Source organism: Maylandia zebra, linkage group LG12 (assembly GCF_041146795.1).
Source record: "Maylandia zebra isolate NMK-2024a linkage group LG12, Mzebra_GT3a, whole genome shotgun sequence".
Lineage (NCBI taxonomy): Eukaryota > Metazoa > Chordata > Actinopteri > Cichliformes > Cichlidae > Maylandia > Maylandia zebra.
Window position 1 is genome coordinate 25,097,752 of NC_135178.1, and position 23,105 is coordinate 25,120,856.

At 43.9% G+C, this 23,105-nt stretch overlaps 3 protein-coding genes and 1 long non-coding RNA gene across 6 annotated transcripts in view; 2 read left to right on the plus strand and 2 right to left on the minus strand.

The window, feature by feature from the left end:
• Positions 1-12,984, plus strand: part of ndufaf2 (NADH:ubiquinone oxidoreductase complex assembly factor 2) — a 14,653-nt gene extending 1,669 nt beyond the window's left edge. For 2 of the 3 annotated variants that reach the window (XM_076890944.1, XM_004547213.6), the window contains exons 2-4: positions 8,076-8,165; positions 9,194-9,234; positions 11,390-12,984. In XM_076890944.1, coding sequence (XP_076747059.1) covers positions 8,076-8,165; positions 9,194-9,234; positions 11,390-11,635 — 377 coding nt within the window. In that variant the 3' untranslated portion in view covers positions 11,636-12,984. Of the gene's footprint in view, positions 1-5,916; positions 6,332-8,075; positions 8,166-9,193; positions 9,235-11,389 lie in introns of those variants that run through there. The other variant, XM_004547212.6, reaches the window with a different exon arrangement.
• LOC111501739 (uncharacterized) lies at positions 6,817-20,601 on the minus strand. Its single transcript, XR_002721641.3, has 3 exons — positions 20,168-20,601; positions 9,152-9,285; positions 6,817-7,331 (listed from the first exon to the last, which is right to left on the minus strand). It is a non-coding gene; the product is annotated as an uncharacterized LOC111501739 (long non-coding RNA).
• On the minus strand, positions 13,853-16,929 carry smim15 (small integral membrane protein 15). Its single transcript, XM_004547210.2, has 2 exons — positions 16,834-16,929; positions 13,853-14,549 (listed from the first exon to the last, which is right to left on the minus strand). Exon 2 carries the CDS (start codon positions 14,520-14,522, stop codon positions 14,298-14,300), a length of 225 nt encoding a protein of 74 aa, XP_004547267.1. The 5' UTR covers positions 14,523-14,549; positions 16,834-16,929; the 3' UTR covers positions 13,853-14,297.
• Positions 20,602-20,613: 12 nt separating the features above from the next.
• LOC101472410 (zinc finger SWIM domain-containing protein 6) overlaps positions 20,614-23,105 on the plus strand; it is a 50,419-nt gene continuing 47,927 nt past the window's right edge. The window contains exon 1 of the mRNA XM_004547209.4: positions 20,614-21,131. Within this exon, the coding sequence (XP_004547266.1) occupies positions 20,699-21,131 (433 nt within the window). The 5' untranslated portion in view covers positions 20,614-20,698. The remainder of the gene's footprint in view (positions 21,132-23,105) is intronic.

Sequence of the window (23,105 nt, forward strand, 5' to 3'; positions counted from 1 at the left end):
ATGGACAGTGGACAAGACAGGTGAAGAAGGGAATGCAGGCAGGGTGGAGTGGGTGCAGGCACCTGTCAAGGGTTGATTTGTGATAGAAGGATAGCAGCAAGCGTGAAAGGAAAGGTTTACAAGATGGTGTAGTGAGATCTCATTTGAGGGGTGGTGTGACAGAGGAGATTACTAGGCAAAGAGTGAAATGGAGGTGACCCCTGAAGGGAGCGGCCGAAAGAAGACATAAAAGAAGACGAGGCAGACAGTGCAGTGAGGTTTTTGGCTGTTCCACTGTTGCAGATGAAATTGTTACTCAACTCTGTGGTGAGGATTTATAAGGTCATATATCCCTTCTGAGACGTGGCAGTTCTACGGTATGTAATGCTCAAGCCAAGCAGTAGAACTGTGTCAGGCCTGTGGGATGCCAGTGGTGTCCTTCACACCCTCTCTGACTGACTTAAAAGGGCAACAACATGCCTTGCAGGTCACAGAGCAGGACCTTTGTCTCCCTTGGACTGATATTGCTTAGAAAACATCAGAGACATCTGGCTTATTGATTCCAAAGGATTTTTCCAGAATCACTGCATGTGAGCAGGATTTGCTCTCCTACACAAGCTTGTGTTTGTCTCCCTCTCTTGGTCCCACATTTTACAGGCTAGATAAAGTTTTTCTTTCACTTGCAGCGGGTGAATAGTCATTACACACCGAGGTGCTGTAAAAACAAAACAAAAAACCCCGAACTGCTTGTTTGTCTGCGTTTTTTTGGTTTGCTGAAGAGGAGCGAATACCTGGCAGGTTGCAAGCCTGCTTTCTTTTTCGACTGAACTTGACTTTGTGCTTCACCTTTTCTCAGCAGTTTGCGGGGAAACCTGCACCCACCTTGTATTTATAATTCATTACAAGGCCGCTTCTCTACCCCTGGCTGTCAGACTATTCAAATGAGACATCACAGCAGCCCATTTTTTGGCACGCTACAGGAAAAAGTGTTCACTGTCCCATCACAATGACTGACAGAGTAGAGAGGCTAGTTGGCTTATAGGAAAACTGGTACCTAGCAGACACCATCATGACTGTCAGACAGGCACGTATACAGTCTCATATATACATTCATAATAAACATAAAGGAATATATGGCAGACACATTTGCTTCCTTTTATTTCTGGCACTCAGCCTGTCCAGCCTTGTGGAACTAAAGCAGATACATTATTCAGTCCATATGTCTCGCTAAAGCGAGCTCTTTTTGATCTTAAACTGATAGGCCAAGAAGGGGCTTTAGGTTCTTTAGGCATGGACCGCAGGGCTTTCCACTGCAGCACATGAGTAGCAGTCGATGCAGGTGAGGCGGTCATCCTCCGGCATTATCTTCACTTCATTTTGTTCACCCCTAGTGCTCCTTCCATCCACCTCTACCTTTATCCATGCTTTCCTGGTTCCATTTTCTACCTCTCTCTCAGTCTGTTATCTTTAGAAATCTGGGGCATAAGCAATCCTGACAGCCAGGGGTGGTCTTTTTTGTGTGCATCTGTCCTATCTGATTTCAACAACTTCTTCTTAGGTTGCCCTTCTTATTTGCGTTCACGTAGCCCTTCCTTCCCTCGCCCCTCCCTTTCATCGCTGCCACTGGATTTTTCCTCCTTTGAAGTATTTCCAGTGAAGATTTCTATTCAAAACACTGGAGTATTTCAGCAGTGAGGAGGGCTAGACCCAGCAGAGAGCTTTCTAACCCCTTCTCCTCAGATGCTGCTCTTCATCAAAATGAAAGAGCCTGGGTCTGAAGCACTTGCCTTGAGAGAGAAAGAGCGAGAGTCTCTGTCTTTATAAAAAAGGTTGGGCTATAAAGGCCTACCGTGTGCTGCTGCTTCATAGAAAGAAATGCGCTATAGGCTGTGGAGGCCCAGCGATTGTTGTCTGTGGCAGAGCTACTAGAGAGCCACTGGCAATCTGGCCATTGGTCTTAGAAGGTCTTTGCTTCGGTGTTGTCTCCACAGAGCTAAATAGAGAATCTATATTCTTTCTTTCTGTGTGCATCTCTCCCCCGGGCCCGGCTCTTCCTCACGCTGCATGGGGCTCCATGTCATGCTGCCCAGATGAAAGCAAAGCATTCTGTGGATGGGCTCATTTGTCTTCGGCAGTGGGCCTGCAGCTTTGACGCCTGCCTTCCCTCCCTTTATTTAGTAAGAGAGGCGCACTGACATTATCGGCCGCTGCAGGCACATTTGAAAATAATTGCCTGTATGATTGCTATTTTTCTTACCTCTTTGAGGAGGTGTAGCCTTTGTCTTGGAATCAATGGCTGCTCAATACTGGACAGGGGAAAGGCAGTTTCCTTTCATGTCTCAGTGAAAAGGATGTATTTTTAGCGCTATTCATTTTCGCAGTGTGTGCCATGCAGTTTTAATCTATTGGTCCTCTACGCTGCACGGAGAATGGAAGAGATTCAGAGGTGCACCACGCTGTTGCAGAGAAAAGATGCATTGACTTGTCGTCCTATCACTATCCCTCTTTCTTTGTCTATTATTTATTTGATTCCCCAGCTCTGTTCTATGAAGTGAAAAACTGAAAAGGCCTCAGTTCTGCTATTTCAGGATGGGCGACTCTGGGGACCGAGGGAGGAGGTGTGCGCTTTTTGCACTGGCGTACGCGTATTTGATTGTGTGTGGATGTCTTTAAGTGAAATGACAGCTACACACTTTGTGTACTATCAGCTTTGTATTTAAAAAAAAAAAAGGAAGAAGAAGAAGATCTGCCATTGTGTGTTTTCTCTCCACTTCATGCCCTAACACACTTAAGACAACAACAGATGGCTGTGTGTCATCAGAGCGTTGATTCAAGCCGCATATTTCCACGGAAAGGAGTCACAGCGGAGAGCGACGAGGGTCCAAATGGCTGTTTATTCTGCCACGACTCATCCCCAGGGTGTGATGAAGGAAGGTCTACCCTAGAGCAGGACACCAAGTCGGCGTTTGCCACGGTGCAGCTACGTCCAGAGACGCCACAGTAAATCACGCTAATTGATGAGCAGCTTTGCAATGCTTGCAGTTTAAATGAAGGTTGTTTAATCATTATAGGCTTTAGCTCATCTTGGTGTATACTGGCAGGGTCCTTCTAGGCATTTTAATGTCTCTAAAAATGGCTGCCAAGTGTGTATTTGTATGTGTATCTGGTTGTACATCATGGAGTGGCTTAACTACTTCATTAAAAAGGCATTTGAAAGGATAGAGGCTGAAAATGAGAGATGGGAACATTTATTTTCTATGGCGGAACATTTCAAGTGGGCCTCCATCCAATATTAGGGGTTTAAGTGGCATTTCGCAGGTCCATTAACCACTGCCTATCTGCAGTAGGACTGTATCTGTAATACATTAAGTCTGAATGTCAGTTGCATTGTTTTCACATCTTCCAAACGGACATCTTGCCAACAGAAGAAAGACAGCAAAATGGATTTAAAGAAATGTTGCCAGATGACCCAGATGTGATTCACATCCAGCACGGTCACAGCTCTGCGCGGTAAGATAGCCAGCGAGGTGTTTTGACACCTCGGGGGTCTTTGTCGGTCAGAAACTCAACCAAGAAGGCTGACAGACAGGCCAGCGCACGAGCAGCCTGCCACTGCTCATTCAATTCAGAATATTTTAATAAAGCAGACAGGCAGAGAGAAATAAGGTGAGGAGTATGGGAGAAAAGATAAGGGCGAGGGAGACTCGCGGAGGGTGAAGAAGAAGGTGGGTAACGGGAAAGTGAGTGACAAAGAACAAAGGGAAAGCTGACATATGGGGTGAAATTATAGAGTGTGGGGAGAATGGAGAGAGTAAAAGTGAAAGAAGGGTATCCTGACAGAAAGAGGGTGAAATGAGTGGGTGGAACAGGCGGGCAGATAGAGGGGGAGAGAGGGGAGGTGGGGATAGGTTAACGCGGAGAAACAGTGGGGGGACTCAAGGTGCAATGGAGGGAAAAGGAAGAGGGCTGGATGGGAGTGATGCGGGTGAATAGAAAGGGGTGGACAGCTTGGTGTATGGACATCACACAGATGGGCCTCTTAGGAGCCGCTGAGGTAGCAAGGGGCTCCATGCCGCTCCACAGCCTTACAAAGGACGCTGACTTCCTGGCTCACTACATTCCTTTTTTATAACCACTGGGCAGGAAGGAAACTTGAATTTGGGTGGTCTTGGGCAGACGGGGCCACGGTATCTCCACTAGCCTTAAGCTTTTAGTTAAAAGTAAAAACACAGGGGAAATCCAAGTATTCCTCTTAAAGCGCTACTACTTCGATATGAGTTGTTCTCCCCTGTTCCTGCAGTGAGGCGCTCCAAGCCTCAGCGGGATCGACGGCAACAGGGACAAACAGAACGAGGGCTGAATGGAACTGAAAGCAGCGGCAGGAAGCCTACTTTAGACCTAAGCTCCTCCTCCCAGCTGAACTGATGCAAAACAGCGACTGGCCTTTTCCCTCTAAACCGCATCCTGCATCACTTGGCTCTGGGCTAATGGGTAACCATGGTTACAGGCCTCACACATCCCCTCCATCTTTTTTTCCCAGGGAAAGAAATTGGAGTGAGGGAGTTGTGGGGGCTGTCCATATTGTTACCTGCTTGCCCTTGTATCCCTGAAGCTTATCGGATCACTCCATCTTCATAAAGCTGTCCATTACGATGCACGTACTGGTCCCCCATTCCTCTCCAGTAGCACGGAGAGGAATAAACGAAGCTCAAATACTGCTCGCTGCTTCAGGGTGGCTTTTTTTGTTTCTGCACTGAACCAGGCCTAAAAATCTCTGGTTCGCCTCCCACAAGCACAAGGAGTGGAAGGAGAAAAAACAAAAAAAACAAGCCTCTTTCTGCTGAGATGTTGTTGCAGTTTTTTTTAAAGTCTGCAGTTTTTTTAAAGTCTGCATTACAATTCAGACCCACAAAGCTGGGGTCAGATGCAGAGAGCTCATTCAGCTGCATCCTGTCTACGTTAAAGGACTCTCATTACCCGGATGTTGCAAATCGAAGTGCGTTCCCTTGACATCCGCGTCTGTAATGAAAAACGGAGTGCGGGAGAAAAGTGTGCAGTGGCGGCGACAGCGCAAGATGCCTGGAATGACATTGTGGAGGTGAAAAACCTCTCAGGTCGCCCTCAGCGGTACTCACCTGGGAGCTGATGTGTGAAGTTGGGTGTGTGCGTGTGTGTGTGTGTTGAAGCAGGTGATGGAGTTTAGCGGGGTGTGTTCGGGGTTCAAAGAGCAGCCCTCGGAGCGCATCATGTCTTATTTTAACGAGTGGGAAGGATTGAAGTGTGGCTGCCACAGCAACCCCCCTCTGTCACCTCCCTTCCTTCTTTCCTTCCTTCCTTTTCCTCTCCCATCCCTCCCCCACAGGTTCCACAGCTAGGCTCACAGATGAGTCGCGTTCAGACAGGTGAGATGGCTCATGAATATTTATGCAGTGGGATTTCATTCCTGTTGCCGGTGGCCCCTCCCCTTCTCCAACGCAGCACTGCGTTTGTCCTTCACAGTAAGAGGCAGCGTCCTCGCTCCTGTCCCTCAGGTTAATCTGCCTGCTCTCCAGCCAGTTGTGCGTACGCGCGCGCGTCCGTGGTTGTGCGCATTTGACTGGTAAGTAGGTTTCCCCTAGTGAGTGATGAGAAGGCAGACCTGTCACAAGGGGGCCCACCGAGATGGAGAGCTCCCAACACCCTTCATACCTCACTTTCTCTCTCCCACCGCTCTCTTGCTCTCTCTAAAGGTGGGGGAGTAGGTGTGTGCAAGGCTGAAGTGCGAAGCAGAAAGATGGCTTACACCTGGTCTGATGACTGTATGTGTCAGGAATCCTAAAGTCTGTAGACTCCAGTAAAGCTCACACTAACGATATATAACTGAGATATTTTAGGTACAAACGCAGACGAATATGAATGATATGAAAAGAGATGATTTGTAAATATAGTCATTTTTATTGTTGTTGGCAGTTTGGTTATGATACATTAATTAAAAAGTAAGGCTGTATGCACTAATTGTAGTTCTAATACTGCGTTCTTATATCAGCTGTTGTAGAACTATGACTATGGCCCGTGTCTCTGTGTTTGTGCATGTTTCATTTCATAGCCGTACAAGAACAGCGATTACCTACAGAGGGAGATTCACCATATCAGACTGACACACCTCCACCCAACACGTATGTGATGGGAGGATCGGTCGTGTTTCATAAATATATGTACATACTGTATTTGTTATTTAAATGCGGGGATAAAGGCTGTGGTGGAAGGGCTGCAAAAAGCAACAAGACAAGAGGACAGCCATGTTGGAGTGTGATGGAGAGTAAAGGGGGAGGATGCAACCCAGTGAAGAGCGATGGAGACAGAGAGAGACAAAGTGGGTGCCTCTCTTTATGCTTATTAGCCAGGCATTAGCTGCAGCTAAGCACATTGCTTGTGGGGACTGTAATATAATTGTACCATTTTTGTCTGCTGCCACCCACACCCGATGCAAATATGGATATGATCTGTTCATAATTAGCATACCTGTTAAATGCATTTGTCAGTATTGCCCGGAGAGCACAGCATTTTTGCTTGCTGGCAGTTGTTTTTGTGTGTGTGTGTGGGGGGGGGGGGGTTTCGAGGAAAGTATTTCTCAGAAGACATTTTAAGGCATGAATGTAAATAAGTGACAATGTTTTTTTGCACATTGCCGGGCCTATTTTGCAGTTTTGGGGTGTTTAAAGTATGCAGTGTTTTGTCAGACCTGGATACCACTAAAATAAGGCTGCAAAACTGGAGCCTGTGGGGCCCTATAGTGACAATCTAGTGGGAACCAAGGCAGAACCAACGCAATAGTAGCCTAATTAGATGACCTGATTACTATATAGGCTGGATAAAGTATGGAAAGGAATCATCCTCATAAGAAGTAATTACAGAAGGGAACATGGATGAAAAATGCTTTTGTCTTCCCCAAAACGAACTTGAGCGGGACAAATACATTTCAGTGACACAAGTGAAGCAAAAACACAGTCGACACTTTCTTCTTCTTCTTCTCTTTTTTTATTTCCAGGATGTCATCATTTATCCATCCCAGTGCCATAGCTATCTGTTATGGCTGAAGTAAACATTAAGGCCATCAGTCTGCAGTGTGCATGGAGGTGGTTGCCTCCATTTGTCCATGTCCAGTCAGCTGCGGAGAAACTGTGATGGATTCCTGACAGATTGTCTGTGTTTTGGAGCGTGTTGTTTTTCCTTGCCCATCCATTTCTCTCCTTCTAGCCATGTTTGCCATGCATCATCACTCTCCCTCCTTCCACCTCCTCTTTCTTTTGCCTCATCATTTCTCAGAGGGATGGAAGCGATAGGATAGACACCCGGCTACCTGTGAGGAGAAACTATGGAAACACAGCGCTTGTTATTAGTGAACACTGTGTGACGCTCTGTAGCACCACCCAAAGACATACACAACTGGGTCTTTTTTTTTTTTTTTTAAATTCTCTTGCTCTCTCGCTCTCTCTCTTATTCTGCCTATATCACTCTCCGTTGCTCCTGCCACCATCTCCGTGTCATTGTGTGCCAGCCCGACTTGTCTAATCAGCAGATTTGTCCAAAATAATTGGCGGTGGCCTTGCTGCTAGCAAGCGTTGTGCTGTATACAGATAGGGAAAGGAGCACTTAATATTCCACGCAGCTCGTGCCTCTCCTGTTCTCTGTCATATCTGACCTCTTTTGTCTCCCGCTCGGCTTGATGTTGATTTTGGAGGGCATTGTTAGCCGGAGAGCTGTGATTGGAAGAGGTTGTCAGTGAGGGGGGCTGTGGTTGGTTGGTTTAAAGGAAGGCTGATTTGCATAAAGGCTTAGCCCAGATTTAGAGCCACTCAGCAAGATCTGAGGAGAAGGGCCCGAGGGCCGCGAGGTAATCATCCATGGCCTGTCACGGCGCTGTCATCCCTCTGCGTATTTGTGTGTCTGTCTGTATCTGTGCGTCTGCGTGAGCAGGAGACTGAGAGCATTGTGTCTGCGCTTTGTGTTTGTCCTGTTTCGCGTTTTGTATGCATCGTTGTTGGGCGTCTCTATCTCACTCTTGTTTCCTCATGCTGTCTTTTTTTTTTTTTCTTTGCTTTTGTTTTTTTTTCCAGGAAGGATTGTCCGTGCCAAGCGGATAGTAGAAGCAGCCAATGCTAAAGAATATGAATATATGGAAGGCAGCATTCCGATGGAGTGGGACGGTAAGTCTGGGCAGTAGCATCACTGTTACATATTTTAACTATCACTAACATGGATAAATGGCAGTGTTTACAAAAAGAGCTATCCGGGAGAGTTTATTTAAAAGGAAAAAAAAGTGCTGCACAAATAAACTGGAGTGACATATTCATGGTTGCATCTTTTGGGGCCTCAGCTAATCCACTGATTTGTTTTTTTCTTTTCCCCCAAACTGCAAGATGGAGTTGGGGGGGCGGGGTTGTGAAAAGGGTATTCATGAGTTTATCAAAGATGCCTTCTGCTAGTGTTATACAACCGTACCATAAAATAGTGTTTCAAATTTCTTACAACTGGATACAAACTGTTCCCTCTGTCTCAGACTGGCTTTATCCACCTTAAACCCCTCATCCTGCTTCGCCCCATCCCTCATGCATTTTCATCAGGATGCAAATAAGAAAGGGATAAAAGAGGCCCAGAATCCCCGTGCTAGCTGGAGGAAGAGTTACAAAATCTCTCTCGCTCTTTCTTGCTGGCTCCCTTTACCCTTCTGTGCTGTGCAGCCAGCTCAGCCAAAATAGAGCTTCTTAAAAAGAAGAAGTGTGTGGGGGGGGACAGACAGACACAGTTCTGCTCGGGAGGAAGAAGAAGGACAGAGGTATTGATGAAGAATGACAGAGTGTGTGCTTTCAAATTCAAAGATCAGAGCAGATCCCCTCTTTCCCCTCTGAGATGCAGAGCCCGATGGCCCTGTTCTGCCTACACTAAAGCAGTATTAGTGTTTTGAGTTTGCCATGTGTATAACTCTGGATGTTTTCCCTATAGAGTGCTAAGTAAAATGAAACAAAACAAACCAAAAAAAAACCCCGCATACAGTCCCCGAGCTAGTTTGGTTACCCGGTAGTTACGCTGAGCTACTGAAGTGCCCCCGAAACTCTGTGATGCTATAGTTGCAGCTTTTAAATATGACTGCAGGTTGTGTTTGTGCAGCATATGTTTGTGTGGGTGTTCTCACTCGTCTTATTTCTGCTCTCTCCTCCTCCTGCTTCTCCTCCAGCTTGGATCCGAGGCAGACGGAAGGAGCCCCCCTCCATCGAGGTACGTCTCCACCCAGCCTCCCCACTGTGCTGATGGTTGGACTCTGGGGGACTGGTTACAAGGGAGGGAAAGAAGCAAAGATGGGAAGGAGAAAGGCTTTGATTTGTTTTATCTTACAGTCTCGAACTGAATCCGGGAACTTTGGGGGACAGGTGTTAAAATAAACAGCAGCTGAAGTGCATTGATGGTGAGGCTGAGAGCAAAATCAGCCTCTGAACAAGGGGCTCACTGACACCATGTCCTAGTTTACTTTCTTTCTCCTTTTTTTTCCAGCAGAAGCCTGCATCTCGCCTTTTTTGTGTTTTATTTCTGGCAGCCTGTGATATGGGAATGGTGAAGGAGTGCAGTTTTTCCCCCTTGTGTACCTCTCACTGGGTTTATTGCTCTTTAAATGTGAGAATGCTGGAAATTATTTGGCCTGTGAAATGTAGGTCTATAGGAAATCCCTTGGAAGGCCAATACCCAGGCACTCTTTCTATCTCTCTGTCCACTCTGCCTGCCAGTAGCCAATGCCATCCCCTGCCTCTACTGCCAGAACATTCTCTTCCAATTTTCTGCCTCGCGTCTGCCCAATAGCTGCCATCGACAGCTGGACAGTGTTGATGTGGCCAAGGCTTCACTCCCCGCACATTACCCTACCCCTTGTCACGCTCCCTCTTTTCCCGGTCCAAGCCGACATAAATTGATTGGATTAAATCCTGTCATTAACAGGCTGGAAAAGCAGCTCAGTATGTTTGTCTCCCTCCCCAAAGCAGGGCTTTTTGGCCACAGCTCTCCCCTCTCTTTTCCAGTCCTTCATTTCAGCCAGCACACAACAGCATTATGCCCATTCCTCCCTTCCTTTCTGGCTCCTTGAGCTAGGGCGAGGCTAACATCACTGGACACTAACAGTGGCTCAAGTGGGTAACTATTCCACCAGTGGACTGTGACCAGTTTATAACTGTTTCCATGGAGTGGTTTATATTGCGAATGTCTCCTGTCATGTTAGCTTACCGATGTGTTCCAAGTACTACATTTTTAACCAGGTTTTATTGGACCAATCCAGGTTAACTGAACACGTTTGTTATTCTTCTGTTGAATGCCCTACTTCATACTGGACACGTGCACACATTTGTTCCTGGAAGCTTCCCAGTGCAGCTTAATTTCTCCTTTAACTTTGACTGGTGAGCAGCTGACGCTCTAAGACGAAACAGAGATAGTCGATTAAGGAGTGGAAATTATCACCGCTTGAGTTTTGCAGGAGAGTTTGTAGTTTCCAGCAAGTAGGACATACTCAGATTTTCCTATCTTCACGAAACTGCCAGCTCAAGATTTCCAACACCACAATCAGATAATGTCCAGCTGGGTGGGTGATGCAAATGGATAGAGTGTCAGAGATGTTGCGTGCCCTCGTGATCTCAGGAGCTCATTGTAACTTATTGTTAAGAGGTTCCAAAGAGTGCAGTGTTATACATTCACAAAGCAGAAGTGGTCTATTTTTAATCTTCTCTTTCTCTGTTGAGTTTCACTGAGCTGAAACCTGCAGAAAACACTGCTAGTCAGCTAGTCCTGAAAATGTTGACTGAAGTTAATCTATTTCCTTTGTTAAAGCCAGCTTTCCTCTGATTGGTTGCTGCTTGCAAACAAGTAAACGTTAAAAGTGTTTGGGGCTTCTGGGGCTTAAAGAGAGAGCTGTTTGCCTAAACTCACTGCATCCAGGATACCTGCTCTCGCTGACATCATAGAGAGCTGAGAATTAAAAAAAAACTGTAAGAAACAGAGACATAAGTGCAGTCTGAAGTCTGAGCTTGACCCCCAGACTTCAGACTGCTTATCCATATACAAAACCTGGAGCCTCAGCCTCTCTAAAAGCATAATAGAGTAAATTATTATATAATAAATGAATAAGCTTATGACATTTATCTGAGTCCTGGTCAGGGGAATTATTGCTTCTAATTATTATTGTTATAGTCTATATCTAGAAACCACTGATACAAGTATTATTTGAATTATTATTATTATTATTATTAGTCAGAAATATCCTCATGGGATTTCCATTATTCTGTGACATTTAAAATGGTGTTCAGCTGCACTGTGTACAGTATTGAAAATGTCTTAGAATTTGACGATGGCTGCAGAAACCCTGAGTATCCACGTATGTTTGTGCATTTTATAGGAGCTGCTGAAGAACGAATCCAACAGGGAGCAGATAAAAACAAAAGCCAAGGAGGTGGAGGAGAAAGATCGGGCTCTGCTGGCTAAAGAGTACAAGGAGGGTCTGGTGGCGACTCCAGCAAGGACTGTGGCCAAGGGCCACGCAGCTGCCACCAGCTTCGACAAGCAAGAATTCAACGAGGAACCAACCAGCACTGCAAACACGTTCCAGCCTGGCTCCTGGATGCCCACTTCCAAGAAAGACTAATCCAATCAACAAAAAGGGGCCCTACAATAAAATTACTTGAGATTTAATATTGGAAATTCCTTCCAGTACAATGTCGTCAACGTCCCCATAAATTTTGGGTGTTTACGTTACCAGGAAAGTGAAATAAGTATAATTATTAAATGTGGTTACATTAAATGAACTGTTGTCTCTTTGTTACAGAATATTGATTTGAAGATCACAAATAATAATAATAATAATGTTGCAGTTTATGGATTTAAAGACATTCTTCTCTCACTTATGTTGACAGTATATGTTGGGCAGACACGGTTCTGTGTAAAGTCTTGAGCTACTCCTGATTTCTTTATTTTGCTGGGAAACTGGGAAATAGATGCAGCAATTTATCTGAAATGTGCAAACCTATAAAAATACAGTAAACTAGGCAAAAAAGTCGATATTTGGTATTCCTGCCTTTATTCTTCAGAACAGCCTGAACTCTTTTAGGCAGGTTTTCCTTGTAATTTCTACAGGAATACTTCTTGAAGGACATTTAAAGCTCTTCTTTGGATTTTGGCTGCTTTTTGCTCTGTTTTCTGTCCCGATGATCCCACCCTGCTTCAGTAATATTGAGGTTTGGGCTCTGGGGAGACCAATCCATGACTGATAGTGTTCCATTGTGTTTTTTCTATCCACGTATATTTTTTACTGCATTTGAAATGCATTTGGGATGATTTTCATGCTGAACAACGGTATTGCATGGAGGATCATAATCTGATGTTCGTAATTCCATCAGTTTTATTAAGATCTCCAACATCAGTGGTTGAAACGCAGCTCCAAACCATGACAGAGCCTGTGCTGTGTTTTGCAGATGGCTGTAGATGTTCACTGTTGTATCTCTCTCCTGACCTCCTCTGTACAATGCTCATGACGATTTAACCCAAAAATGTCAAATTTGCATTCATCACTGAATTTTCAGTCTAGTTCTTGTAGAATAACTCAGCCTTTTCTTCCTGTTTCTCTTTAAGCATAGATTCCTCACAGCCACCCTTCCACTGAGACCATTTATGATGAGACTTTTGCATCTGTGTCAGATCTTTGCTGCATTTTTTTCCCCCATTTCTTAAGGACATAACTTTCAGATACCGATCATCTTCGATAGATAGTTTTGTTTAAGGCTGTCACTTCTTCGTTTGTCCAGATTCTTTAAGGGCAAACTGCTCAGCATGCCAAAATATTCCTATTTGTCACCCTGTTGTTGCAAAAATACTATTTTACACCTCTACAAACCATGTTGTCTTTGGCAGTTTTCATAGATTCTACTACAGAAATGGTAATGATGTATTTTTGTGACAGGCTGCTAGTAATAAAGTGCCTAGAGGTACAATTTGAAATTGTTTTTTTTTTCTTTGTTATGTGTAGACACAACAGTGGTTCATCCCTAAAGTTATAGGAGTCTTTTAATGCTTGGATGATTCATTGTAAAGTTAGTGGTTAGTGGCTTACCAAATTTTTTAAAAATCCTCTGAAATGGTCAAAGATATACTTTTGCTCTTTTTATTGGATACTAAGTAGAGATGGACAGGAAATTGGGGGGAGAGAGAGGGGAAGACTGTTAGCTTAAAACAGTCTTCCTTCTCATGTCTGTCATTCTAAAAGCAGTCATGAGACATCAGTTCTCTGAACGCAGGGAAGTAAAACTAAGAAATAGAAAACAGTTACACTAAACTGCTTTGACTGCCTCTTTATAGGCTCACGAGTACTCAAAGCCAGTCGCCACCCATAAAAATACCAACCCCTGTGGACTTTTGAATGTTTTATTTTACAACACTGAATCAAAGCGAAGGTTCACTTTCTACTTATAAACAAAAATAAAAAATGTCTAATAAAATGAGCAAAGGTCTGCATCCAAATTAAAAGCATACAGTACATGAAACACGAGTTGTTTAATATGTAATCCTGGTTTACTATTTTTAAATTGATATTTAATAAAGGCACACCTGTTAAATATTACTTTTCACCTTCCTGTACCGCAGATCATGCTGATTTGTTTGATGCTTTTATATTTTAGAACTCCATAATCAACAATAAGACCTTGCACATACAGGAGTATTACCCTTAAATGCACTTGCTGTCACCTTACTGAACATTGCGAGCCTACTTTTTTGAATTTGTGGTAGTGTATTTTATTACCAGCCCTCTGATTCAGTGTTTATGGGTAAATAAGTACACAGCATAATATTAAATCCAAAAAAAGGAAGCTTTCTTACCAACCATGAAAATTTTATTGATCATAAAGTAATCATTTGGATAGCTTGCAAGTTATCAAGCTTAAAAAGTTCCATTATTCTCATTATGTCATCATTTCAGCAAAACGGGGATGCCAACAATGGAATGCAAGGTGTTGCAACAGCTGCACGATATAACAGCAGGTCACTGTATAAAAACGTTATACAGATGACTACTGTGCTGTTGCTGACCAAAGTCCCACTGAGACAAGCTTCCTCAGGGCAGTACTGTCCATCAGCACTGTTAAGTCTGTGGGGCCAGCGTCCCTCCTCCTACCCTGGACATGAGGCATAGTGGCCCTGTGCTGAGAGTAGGTCTGGGAGAAGGAAGGGCACCGTGTCATTGTTTAGAAAAGGAGGCCTGCGAGCGTGATGGTTTGCTTGTCCTTTGCAATGCCCCTATCCTAGCCCTCGCCAGCTCAGTCTTTCTTGGTCCTCTTGGCTTTGGCTATGTTTTCCTGACGTTTCTGCTTCTTCTTCTGTTCGCGGTCACGTGCCTCGATCATCTTGGCCAGCTTCCAGGACAGCAGAGCGCTGGCAATGAAGAGAGGGGTGAGAGCCAGTATGATAGTTGTGAGAAAACCATAGGGGTCTTTGGCAGCCCACTCCACCACATACTCTGCCCATGCTTGCACGTCGATCATCCTGTTCAGGAACGATGAGGCTCAGACCTGAGAAAGATGGCCACGAGAGAAAGCTGTGAATATGTGCGACATGTCATACTCAAAACATATGTGTATATTCAAATATTACAAAAGGGGGAGTATGCTTTATGGACAACTTTCAGAATGAACTTAAAGGAAAGTTAAATATAAAGTTGTTTATAGGTTATAGTCTTAGTTGCTCTTTTATATCATCATATATCTTTGGTTTGTAAACTGTTGGTTCCCCAAAGAGTAACTTGGCAGCATTACAATCAACTCTCAAATCAACACAGATATCATATCTATCAAAAGTGGTTCAAGGAAGGAACGGTGGTGAACCAGTGGTCGGGAATGTTCTGCTGGGAAACATTGGGTGGATGTTACTTTGGCACCTACCTAAGCATTGTTGCAGACCATGCACACTATTTCATGGTAATGTTATTCTCTGACAGCTGTGGCCTCTTTCAGCAGGATAATGTGCAGTGCCACAAAGCAAAAATGCTGCTTGAAAAATGTAATGAGGAGCACACCAACGAGTTTGAGGTGTTGACTTGGCCTGTGGATTCTCCAGATCTCAGTCCAATCGACCATCTGTTGGATGTGCTGGACAAACAAGTCCAATCCATGCCCCACCTCGCAATTTATGGGACCTAAAAGATCTGTTGTTAACATCTTAATGCCAGATACCACAGCACAGGGGTCTCAACAGGTCAGGACTGTTTTGGCAACAAAAGGGTGCTCAACACAATATTAGGTGGTCATAATGTTATGTCTGATCAGTGTATATCACCTAACAATGTGAGGTACTTTTTAAAATTGTAGCAAGAAAAAAAATCTAGAACTGAATAAATGGAGAGAAACCTGGGAGGTGTTCAAGCAGCAACTGCATTATAACACAAAAACATGTCTCACTCTCCTGTCATATACCAAACACAACCTCCCAGCATCCACCTGCAGGCTCCCAGAGGATGTGTACACACCACACATATTTGCAGGGAGTGATAAGTCTTACCGGATACGACAGCAAGACATTAATGAGTTAAGTAAAGACATTTAAACAGAAATAAAGAGATCCAATGCTGGTGAGACAAATGCAAGTTCTAGAATTAAATATTTCTAACACACTGATAAGGAGGAAAGTCTAATTCTGTTACTTTAGCAATCCTAAGCTTGATATCAGATCAAACTGGAACCATACAGTCTCATGGACCATACAGTCGCTGATCCTCACAAGCATGTCCGATCTTGGTGGAAGAACACCTCACTTACACATTTGTTTAACATAATATTGCCAAAACATCTGAAAGATCCATCTGGACACTGTTGAACTGCTGTCCTCAGATGTTTAAGTACATTTAAAACAAGAACAAACATGTAGAAAAAAGCTTTTACCCAAAAGCTACAACAGCACTAAACACTGCTGAAACCGAACCTTGTAAGATAATTGTTTTGCATGTGTGATATGTGTGTTTTACCTTCTTTTTTATGATTACTTTAAGAAATTTCTGTGTGTATTTATAGACTTTTTTTTTTATAAATAATTACAATGGGAATACTTTCAAGCCTTTTTTCCCAGACCTTTGCACTGCACCCGATTTCGTTGTACATGTGCAATGACAACATTATTATTAGTTTAACTGCGGTCCTTTTACCCAAACACAGTCACTAACTTTGTCCAAGTGCCATGAATAAGAGGACAACAGAGGCGCACTTCTTTCATTGCACACGGACCAGCTGGGCTGTAGTTAGCCCCAAAGGATCATTCAGAGCAAGGAAGTATAGCGAAGTCTTTTTTTTTTATGTTTGATTACAGTTAAAAACGTCAAATGGACTTAGATGATCTGTTAGATAACTGAAGTTACCCCCAAAGACTTCCGTTCCCACAGTTTTCGTGTATCGTCCCTGCGACAGTGAAAAGATTTAGGGCGCCATTCAACAGGAGTCATTTGTAAAGCGCTCCGACCAGTGGCACACAAGCAGCTAATGACCAACGACTAACTAACTAGCTAACCAACTAACCACAGTCTCTAGCTACAACCTTAAGACATCAAGTTATGCGAGCGATTTTAATGTGTATGCATATAGGAACAGATATGCATTTCTTAGACGCGGATGAAACATTTAGTTTCATTTCTACTGCCGCTAGCTAGCCCACCCGTGCATTAAGGCCTGACTTTTCGATACAAGAGCACTTACTCTCGGTTAAACAGTAAAACGACCGTCTAAATGAACGCAACAAACCGCCTAATTTATGTTTTCAAAACAGTTAGTCCTGATAAAACTCAGAGTGGCACAAAATACACCAACTTACCAAAAGGAACGGAGATTTGTGTTTGTATCCGCGATAAACTACCCAGCTCCTCCTTGTTCCGGGAAGTGGAACTGGTGTGGCAATGAGGCATTCAGGTGATATCGGCAAAATGTAAAAATAAGAAAAAAACATTGGTTTTTGTTTGTATTCATGAATTATTCTAAATGTGTAACACTTTCACTAATATTAGATGCCAAATATAAATAAATATCTAAATATAGATAAGATAAATACCCTTCTGTGTTGCATTTGCAGACCGTCAATACCAAAAATGCACCGGTATAACTTATGTAGAACAAGCCAAATCGTTCAAATATAATTCAGAACGTAATTGTAATTCCAGCTTAATATGTTTTTTTATCTTTACTTAAAAGGGTATGAAATTGTCTGAAATTTGTAATTTTTTCTGTTTCCCCGCTAGAAGTTTTCGAAATTACACTTAATCAGTATTATTTGAATGCACCATGAGTTCTCGCTTGTGGTTGGACATGATGAGATTCCTTGGTTATTGGGATATGTAGTCCTCTGTACCATCAAGCTATAGGAATGACTCTAAAATCTAAATATATTTAATACATTTATTTGCCAGTTGCTCTCAAGAAAATTAAGGAACATTTAGTTTAGATGACCTTATTTATACTCTAGTTGGAGGTTGCCTGTTATGTCCATCAGTATCAAATTGCTCAAAAGAAACACGGAAACGCAGCAGACTATGCAATAAAGACATATAGAACAATTTATAAACATATATATATATATATATATATATATATATATATATATATATATATATATATATATATATATATATATATATAAATAAATAAAGCTGAAATGTCTGATTGTGTGTGGAGCTGTTCTGTCTGGAGAATAAAGCAAATGATAACTGTGTTAAAATAAAATAGAATAAAAAGGCTTCATTGACCCTCTGAGAAAGATGACTAACATAACAAAGGAGGACCTGCTGGCTTTGTGAACTTCCTGTGGGGAAGTATTGAAACCAAATCAGGTTAGGCCACATCTGCTCCGTCCATACGGCATGGATCACTTTCAGAGCAGTTCAAAGGCCAGCCTTTTAGACTTACTCACAGAGCAATGAGAGGGGCAGCTGGGAACACATGCGGCAGGCAGACACATTGCAAACACACATTCTGGTATACCAGTGTAGTTTTGAGCCAACTTTTATAGACAATTTAGAAAAACATACCCCAACCTGGCAGCTTTTCTTTGTTACTTGCTTATAACAATTAACTTCTGTAGTGGCTCATCATACAGGAAAAACCAGGGGGCAACAGCAGCCACACCCTAACCCCTGATGAGTATTCTACCCCTATAAAATTGGGGGGGCCCTTTCATGACACACAGACATGGAACTAGCATTATCAACAGACAGGGTGGGGGCCAGTAAAAATGAGTGTACCACAGTTTGTGGTTAACTGGCTACACTAATCCATGTGTCATAAGTGTTTCAAGAAAGAAACACACTAGGTCTGGCTCTCCTATGAGAATTTTCTAGCATTTCTTTTCCTTTTTTTGTTTGGCAGAATGATAGACTGAAATACAGGAAAGAGTAAAAAGAAGATAACGTGATGGCTATGAGAACTTTAAAAAAACACACAAAAGCCTAAAAGTTATACCTATAGCTATCTAGAACTACAGTTGTGGCCAGTGCTGTCTTGGTAATGTGAGGCTTTCAATGACTTCTTTGGACTGTATTTTTTTTCCCAGGGTGGAATAAAAAACAAGAACTGAGTGCATAAGTTTGAAATTATTTAGAATTGTTACTAATCCACACAGGGCCAAACCCCTTAATGGATTAATGCCATTAACATTTTGTGAAATGCCCCTCAACGCCTTCCACAGATGTTTCTGGTAGCTGTTAACAAGCTTCTGGTATAATTCTTTATGGATATCTCACAACTCTTCTTGGAAGAATTTGTAGAGGCCATTCCAGAGTTTGATTTATCTACTCCAAAACCAGTTTTGATTTATTTGGGATCATTGTCCTGTTGGAACACCCAATTCTATGCAAGTTTTAACTGTCCAGCTGGTGATTTGAGGTGAATTTCAAGAATTTGGAAGTTGCACTCCTTAATTACTCTACTCCACTTTGTGCAATGTACTAGTGTCACCTTCAGCATCCCCAGAACATGATGCTACCACCACCATGCTTGGGAGAGTGAATAGGTTTGAAAGCTTCACCTTTACTCTGCCAAACCTACCTTTTGTAATTGTGGCCTAATTGCTCAATCTTTATTTATTCTGACCATCAAACTTTTCTTCGGAAGGTATCTTGCTTTTTCATGTAGGCAGCTGCAAATTTCAGTCTATAGATTTTGGAACAGGGAGTTCTTTCTTTGTCAGTGCATTCGTGGTCCATGGTGATGTAAAACTGGCTTCACTTTGGGCAGTGATGCTGGTATTCCAGCAGTTTCCAGTTCATGGCATGTTTGAGCCTCGGATGGTTCCTGGGTTGTTTCTGAACATCCTAACAAATTTCCTGCCATCTGAGGGTGGCGGTTTGGGTCTTTCCAGTCCTCGACAAAGTGTTGACATGTCTGAATAATTTGTGCTTATGTACAGTTGTTGGAATTGATGATCTTGGATCATCATTGGATCATCTGCAGTTGTTTAGAAATTCCCCTATGAGACCTTCCCAACTTGTTTAAATTAGATCTTCACTGAGGACCTTGGACTTTCCTATAGTTTTGAGTACTGCTGTGTCAAACAAATCCTTTTGATACAGACAAAGAAAGTCAATAGGGCTTGGAATCGTCAAGTTAAAAGGCACTGTAGAACCTTCAGAACCACTTATTAAAATATTGATGTGAGTGTATGAATATATTTGAACCTGTATGTTTACTTTGACCCTGTGTGGATTAGAGAAAACCCAAAACAAACTGAAACTTGAGCAAACAATTTTTGTCGTCAAAGATTCATGCAGTGCAATCATTCCACCCTGGAAAAAAGAAAAGTTCAAAGAAATTGTTAAAAGCCCCAAATTACCACTACATCGGTGCCCAGGATAAAACTTCTACTTCGAACTAGAACTCTAAAAAACACTACCTTGATAGCATCATTGACCCGTATACCTGGTAGTATCTTAAGTTACCGCAACCAAACTTTTGGACTTATTTTCTCAGACTTTATGTATCCAAGCAACAATTATACTGATCTCCAAGTAAAAAATCAATAGAGTCGCCCCTTAAAATAAATAATATAGGCAAAAAGCTTGTCTTTCATGAGTGCATATGATTACTTGTCAACTGGCTGCACCATATAAGAGCTGATGTGACTACAGAGGACAGGCATGTCCACCTTCATATGTTCTTACACTCTGCGGCCTGACAGCTGAAACCACTTTTGGACTAAAAAGCCGCAAAAACAACGATCAAGTTGTTATTGAAGAAGCTGGAGCCCGGGGTGGTAGCTGAGGCTCCAAAGGAAAAAAAAGTCAGTTTTCTTGCCCCCTTTTACCCCTGTGGGAAACTGCGAGGCCGCCCCTGGATTAAGTCCCCGCCTTTAAACTCAAATAAGAAGGAAACTTCAAAGGCCGTCGGCCGCCGGGGCTCCACCCTCGCGCTCCCGAAAAGCTTCACAAAGGATTTGCCGACGTTCGGGAATTCCGCCTCCAGTTCCTTTTATAGCGCCACTCGTGCGCTGGCAGCTCTCCAGGATCCCGCCCATCCGGTTACTTTGACAACACAAAGGACTTCACTGAACTCACAAGCTCCGCCCACTTTTCCAAATAAGGGCAGTCTCTCCATGTACGGCAAACAATCGGTGCGAGATTGCCCTTTTCTCTTCCTTATCCCGTTTATATGATCGGAGAGGAACTGCGCTTCAGGTTGGAAGCGGTGCGAACATGGCCGAGCGAGTCCAGCAGCCCCCAGCCAAGAGGCTCTGCTGCCGGCCCGGCTACAACCCGGCGTGCAGGCAGGGGCAGCGGGCTGGAGGTGTCCTGTGTGGCGGCGCGGGGTCCGCTCCGGGAGGGTCGGGAAATGGGAAAACGCACAACCCCGAGTCGTTGCTCGATATCGCGGCTCGCAGAGTCGCGGAGAAGTGGCCGTTCCAGAGGGTGGAGGAGCGGTTCGAAAGGATCCCGGAGCCCGTCCAGCGGAGGATCGTATATTGGTCTTTCCCGAGAAGCGAGAAGGAAATCTGTATGTATTCCTCTTTCAACGCTGGAGGAGAGGAAAGTGGAACTAGCGGGGACAATAATGACGAGACCCAGCTGCCTTTCCTACGGGGTGTCACTCTGTTGGAGGGTGGCTGGGTGGACAACGTATTGCAAGTCGGTGAGTGGACCATAGCGTTAGAGTAACGCAGGGAAACAGCATATAACCAACAAAACACCCAACTAGCACGGTTTGCCTTTTCCATTGGAGCCATGCCAGACTTTTAAAGGGCTCGTGTTTGCCTCCCTTAGTCTCGTCTATTATAAACAATGCAGGGTATTTCCACACCAGTCTACCCTATAGCTGTGTGTGAGAGCAGCCTATTTTCAGACAAGCCCGTAATAGTAGCCCACTTCTTCTTGTTTTTACCCACTGAGCTGCGCGCATTGAATGGCCCACAGCCATCCCAATTGGAAGCTTAGCACTTTGTTCCTATTTTTGTGTCTTTCTAGCTCTCCATGCCCCCACCGATGGGTACGCAGACAAAAGCCCCCTATATCTTTTCACCGCTGGCTAAATAGACGATATTTAGAAAGGGTGGGAGGGACGGTGATTTAAAGCCACAGTGCTTCTGTTTTGTTTGCCAAACACCTTTGTGAGACGGACTGAAGTCTTTCTTTCTGCCTTTCCAATATTCACTTAAAGCCCAAGCTATATGCACGGGGTAATGACAAATATGTTTTTTCCCCTTGGCGGCATTATTTTTGGTAAAGCTCGGGGTAATTAGAGGTGCTATAGGCTCAGCAACCCCCTGGCTGGCTGGCTGGCTGGCTGCCTTTGCCAGAGCCACAATATTTCACTGCAATCGTCAGTGCAATAGACTCAGCTGTCAATCCGACTCCCCACCCTTGGAAACGGTTCAGGATTCTAATCCCATTACCCTCCCCAGTTCATCTGAATCTTAATGCATTCTGCAAACAAGATTTTATGCATGATCTTCTTCCTCCTCCCTCCCTCCCTATCTCTCTCTCTCTTCCCCCTCCTTGTTCCCTCTTCCTCTCTCACTTCTTGGCTTACTATCCCTCCAAAGAATCTGTGTGGAGATGGCTTCAGCTCTTGTGGGCTCAGAGAATGTGCAGTGCACAATAGTAGCCATGGAGTAGGCAGACAGGAAGGCAGCTCTCCCTCCCTCTCTCTGGCCTGTTTACCAGATTCCCCAGCATTAGTCTCATTTATGGGCTCGGTCATTTGGGGCTTTAGGAAGCAAAGCACTCAGCTTAGGGTTAAATAAAAAGTGTGAGGCGTCAGCGAGGTATATGTAAGCAGTGTGTGTGTGTGTGCTTTGGGAAATAGTGACAGGCAGGGTAACGAGGTCATTTACTGTGGCCATGCATGTGCTTCTGTCTGCTTTAAAGAGATGGAAAAGTGTGTCAGAGTGTGTGTGTGGGCTTGATAAACACAGAGGGAAATTGCACATGCATCTCTCTCCCTCTGTGTGTGTGTGTGTGTGTGTGTGTGTGTGTGTGTGTGTGTGTGTGTGTGTGTGTGTGTGTGTGTGTGTGTGTGTGTGTGTGTGTGTGTGTGTCTGAGTCTGCATGGGCTGTCAGTCTCATCCCGCATGCTCACAGAGAGTGGAGAATGACAGGCGAGTACACAGCAGGAGGAGGGCATGTTATGCTGATTGCAATTTTCACCCCAGAATTTTTTATTTTTTTAAAGCTTGGGAAGATAAAGCCAGGAAGAGAAAATGATAAATAAAAGATGCAATCTACTCCAGGGGACAGGCAGCCACTGGAGGATGAGGGCTTAAAAGCAGGGCAGCGTGGGAGGGAGGAGGCTGTCAGCCACATCACACACCACATGTATTGGCCCATCAAACACATACAGTGGGTCTGGCCTGGAAAACAGTGCAGGGTGGCTGTTAGAGCGTGTATGTGTGCGCACACAAGCGTATATGCATGCATGACTTTGTGTGGCTTCTTGTGTGCAAATGTGTGTGCTGTCAGTGGGATGGGATTCAGTGTTGATGATGAAAGACAGTAGAGCAGTAGAATAGATGCAGAGGTTATTGTGTATGGGGGTTGGGGGGAGCTAATATACTTGAATGGATCTGCTGTCGCTGTATTCCACTCCTTCCCCTCCCATCCCGTCCTC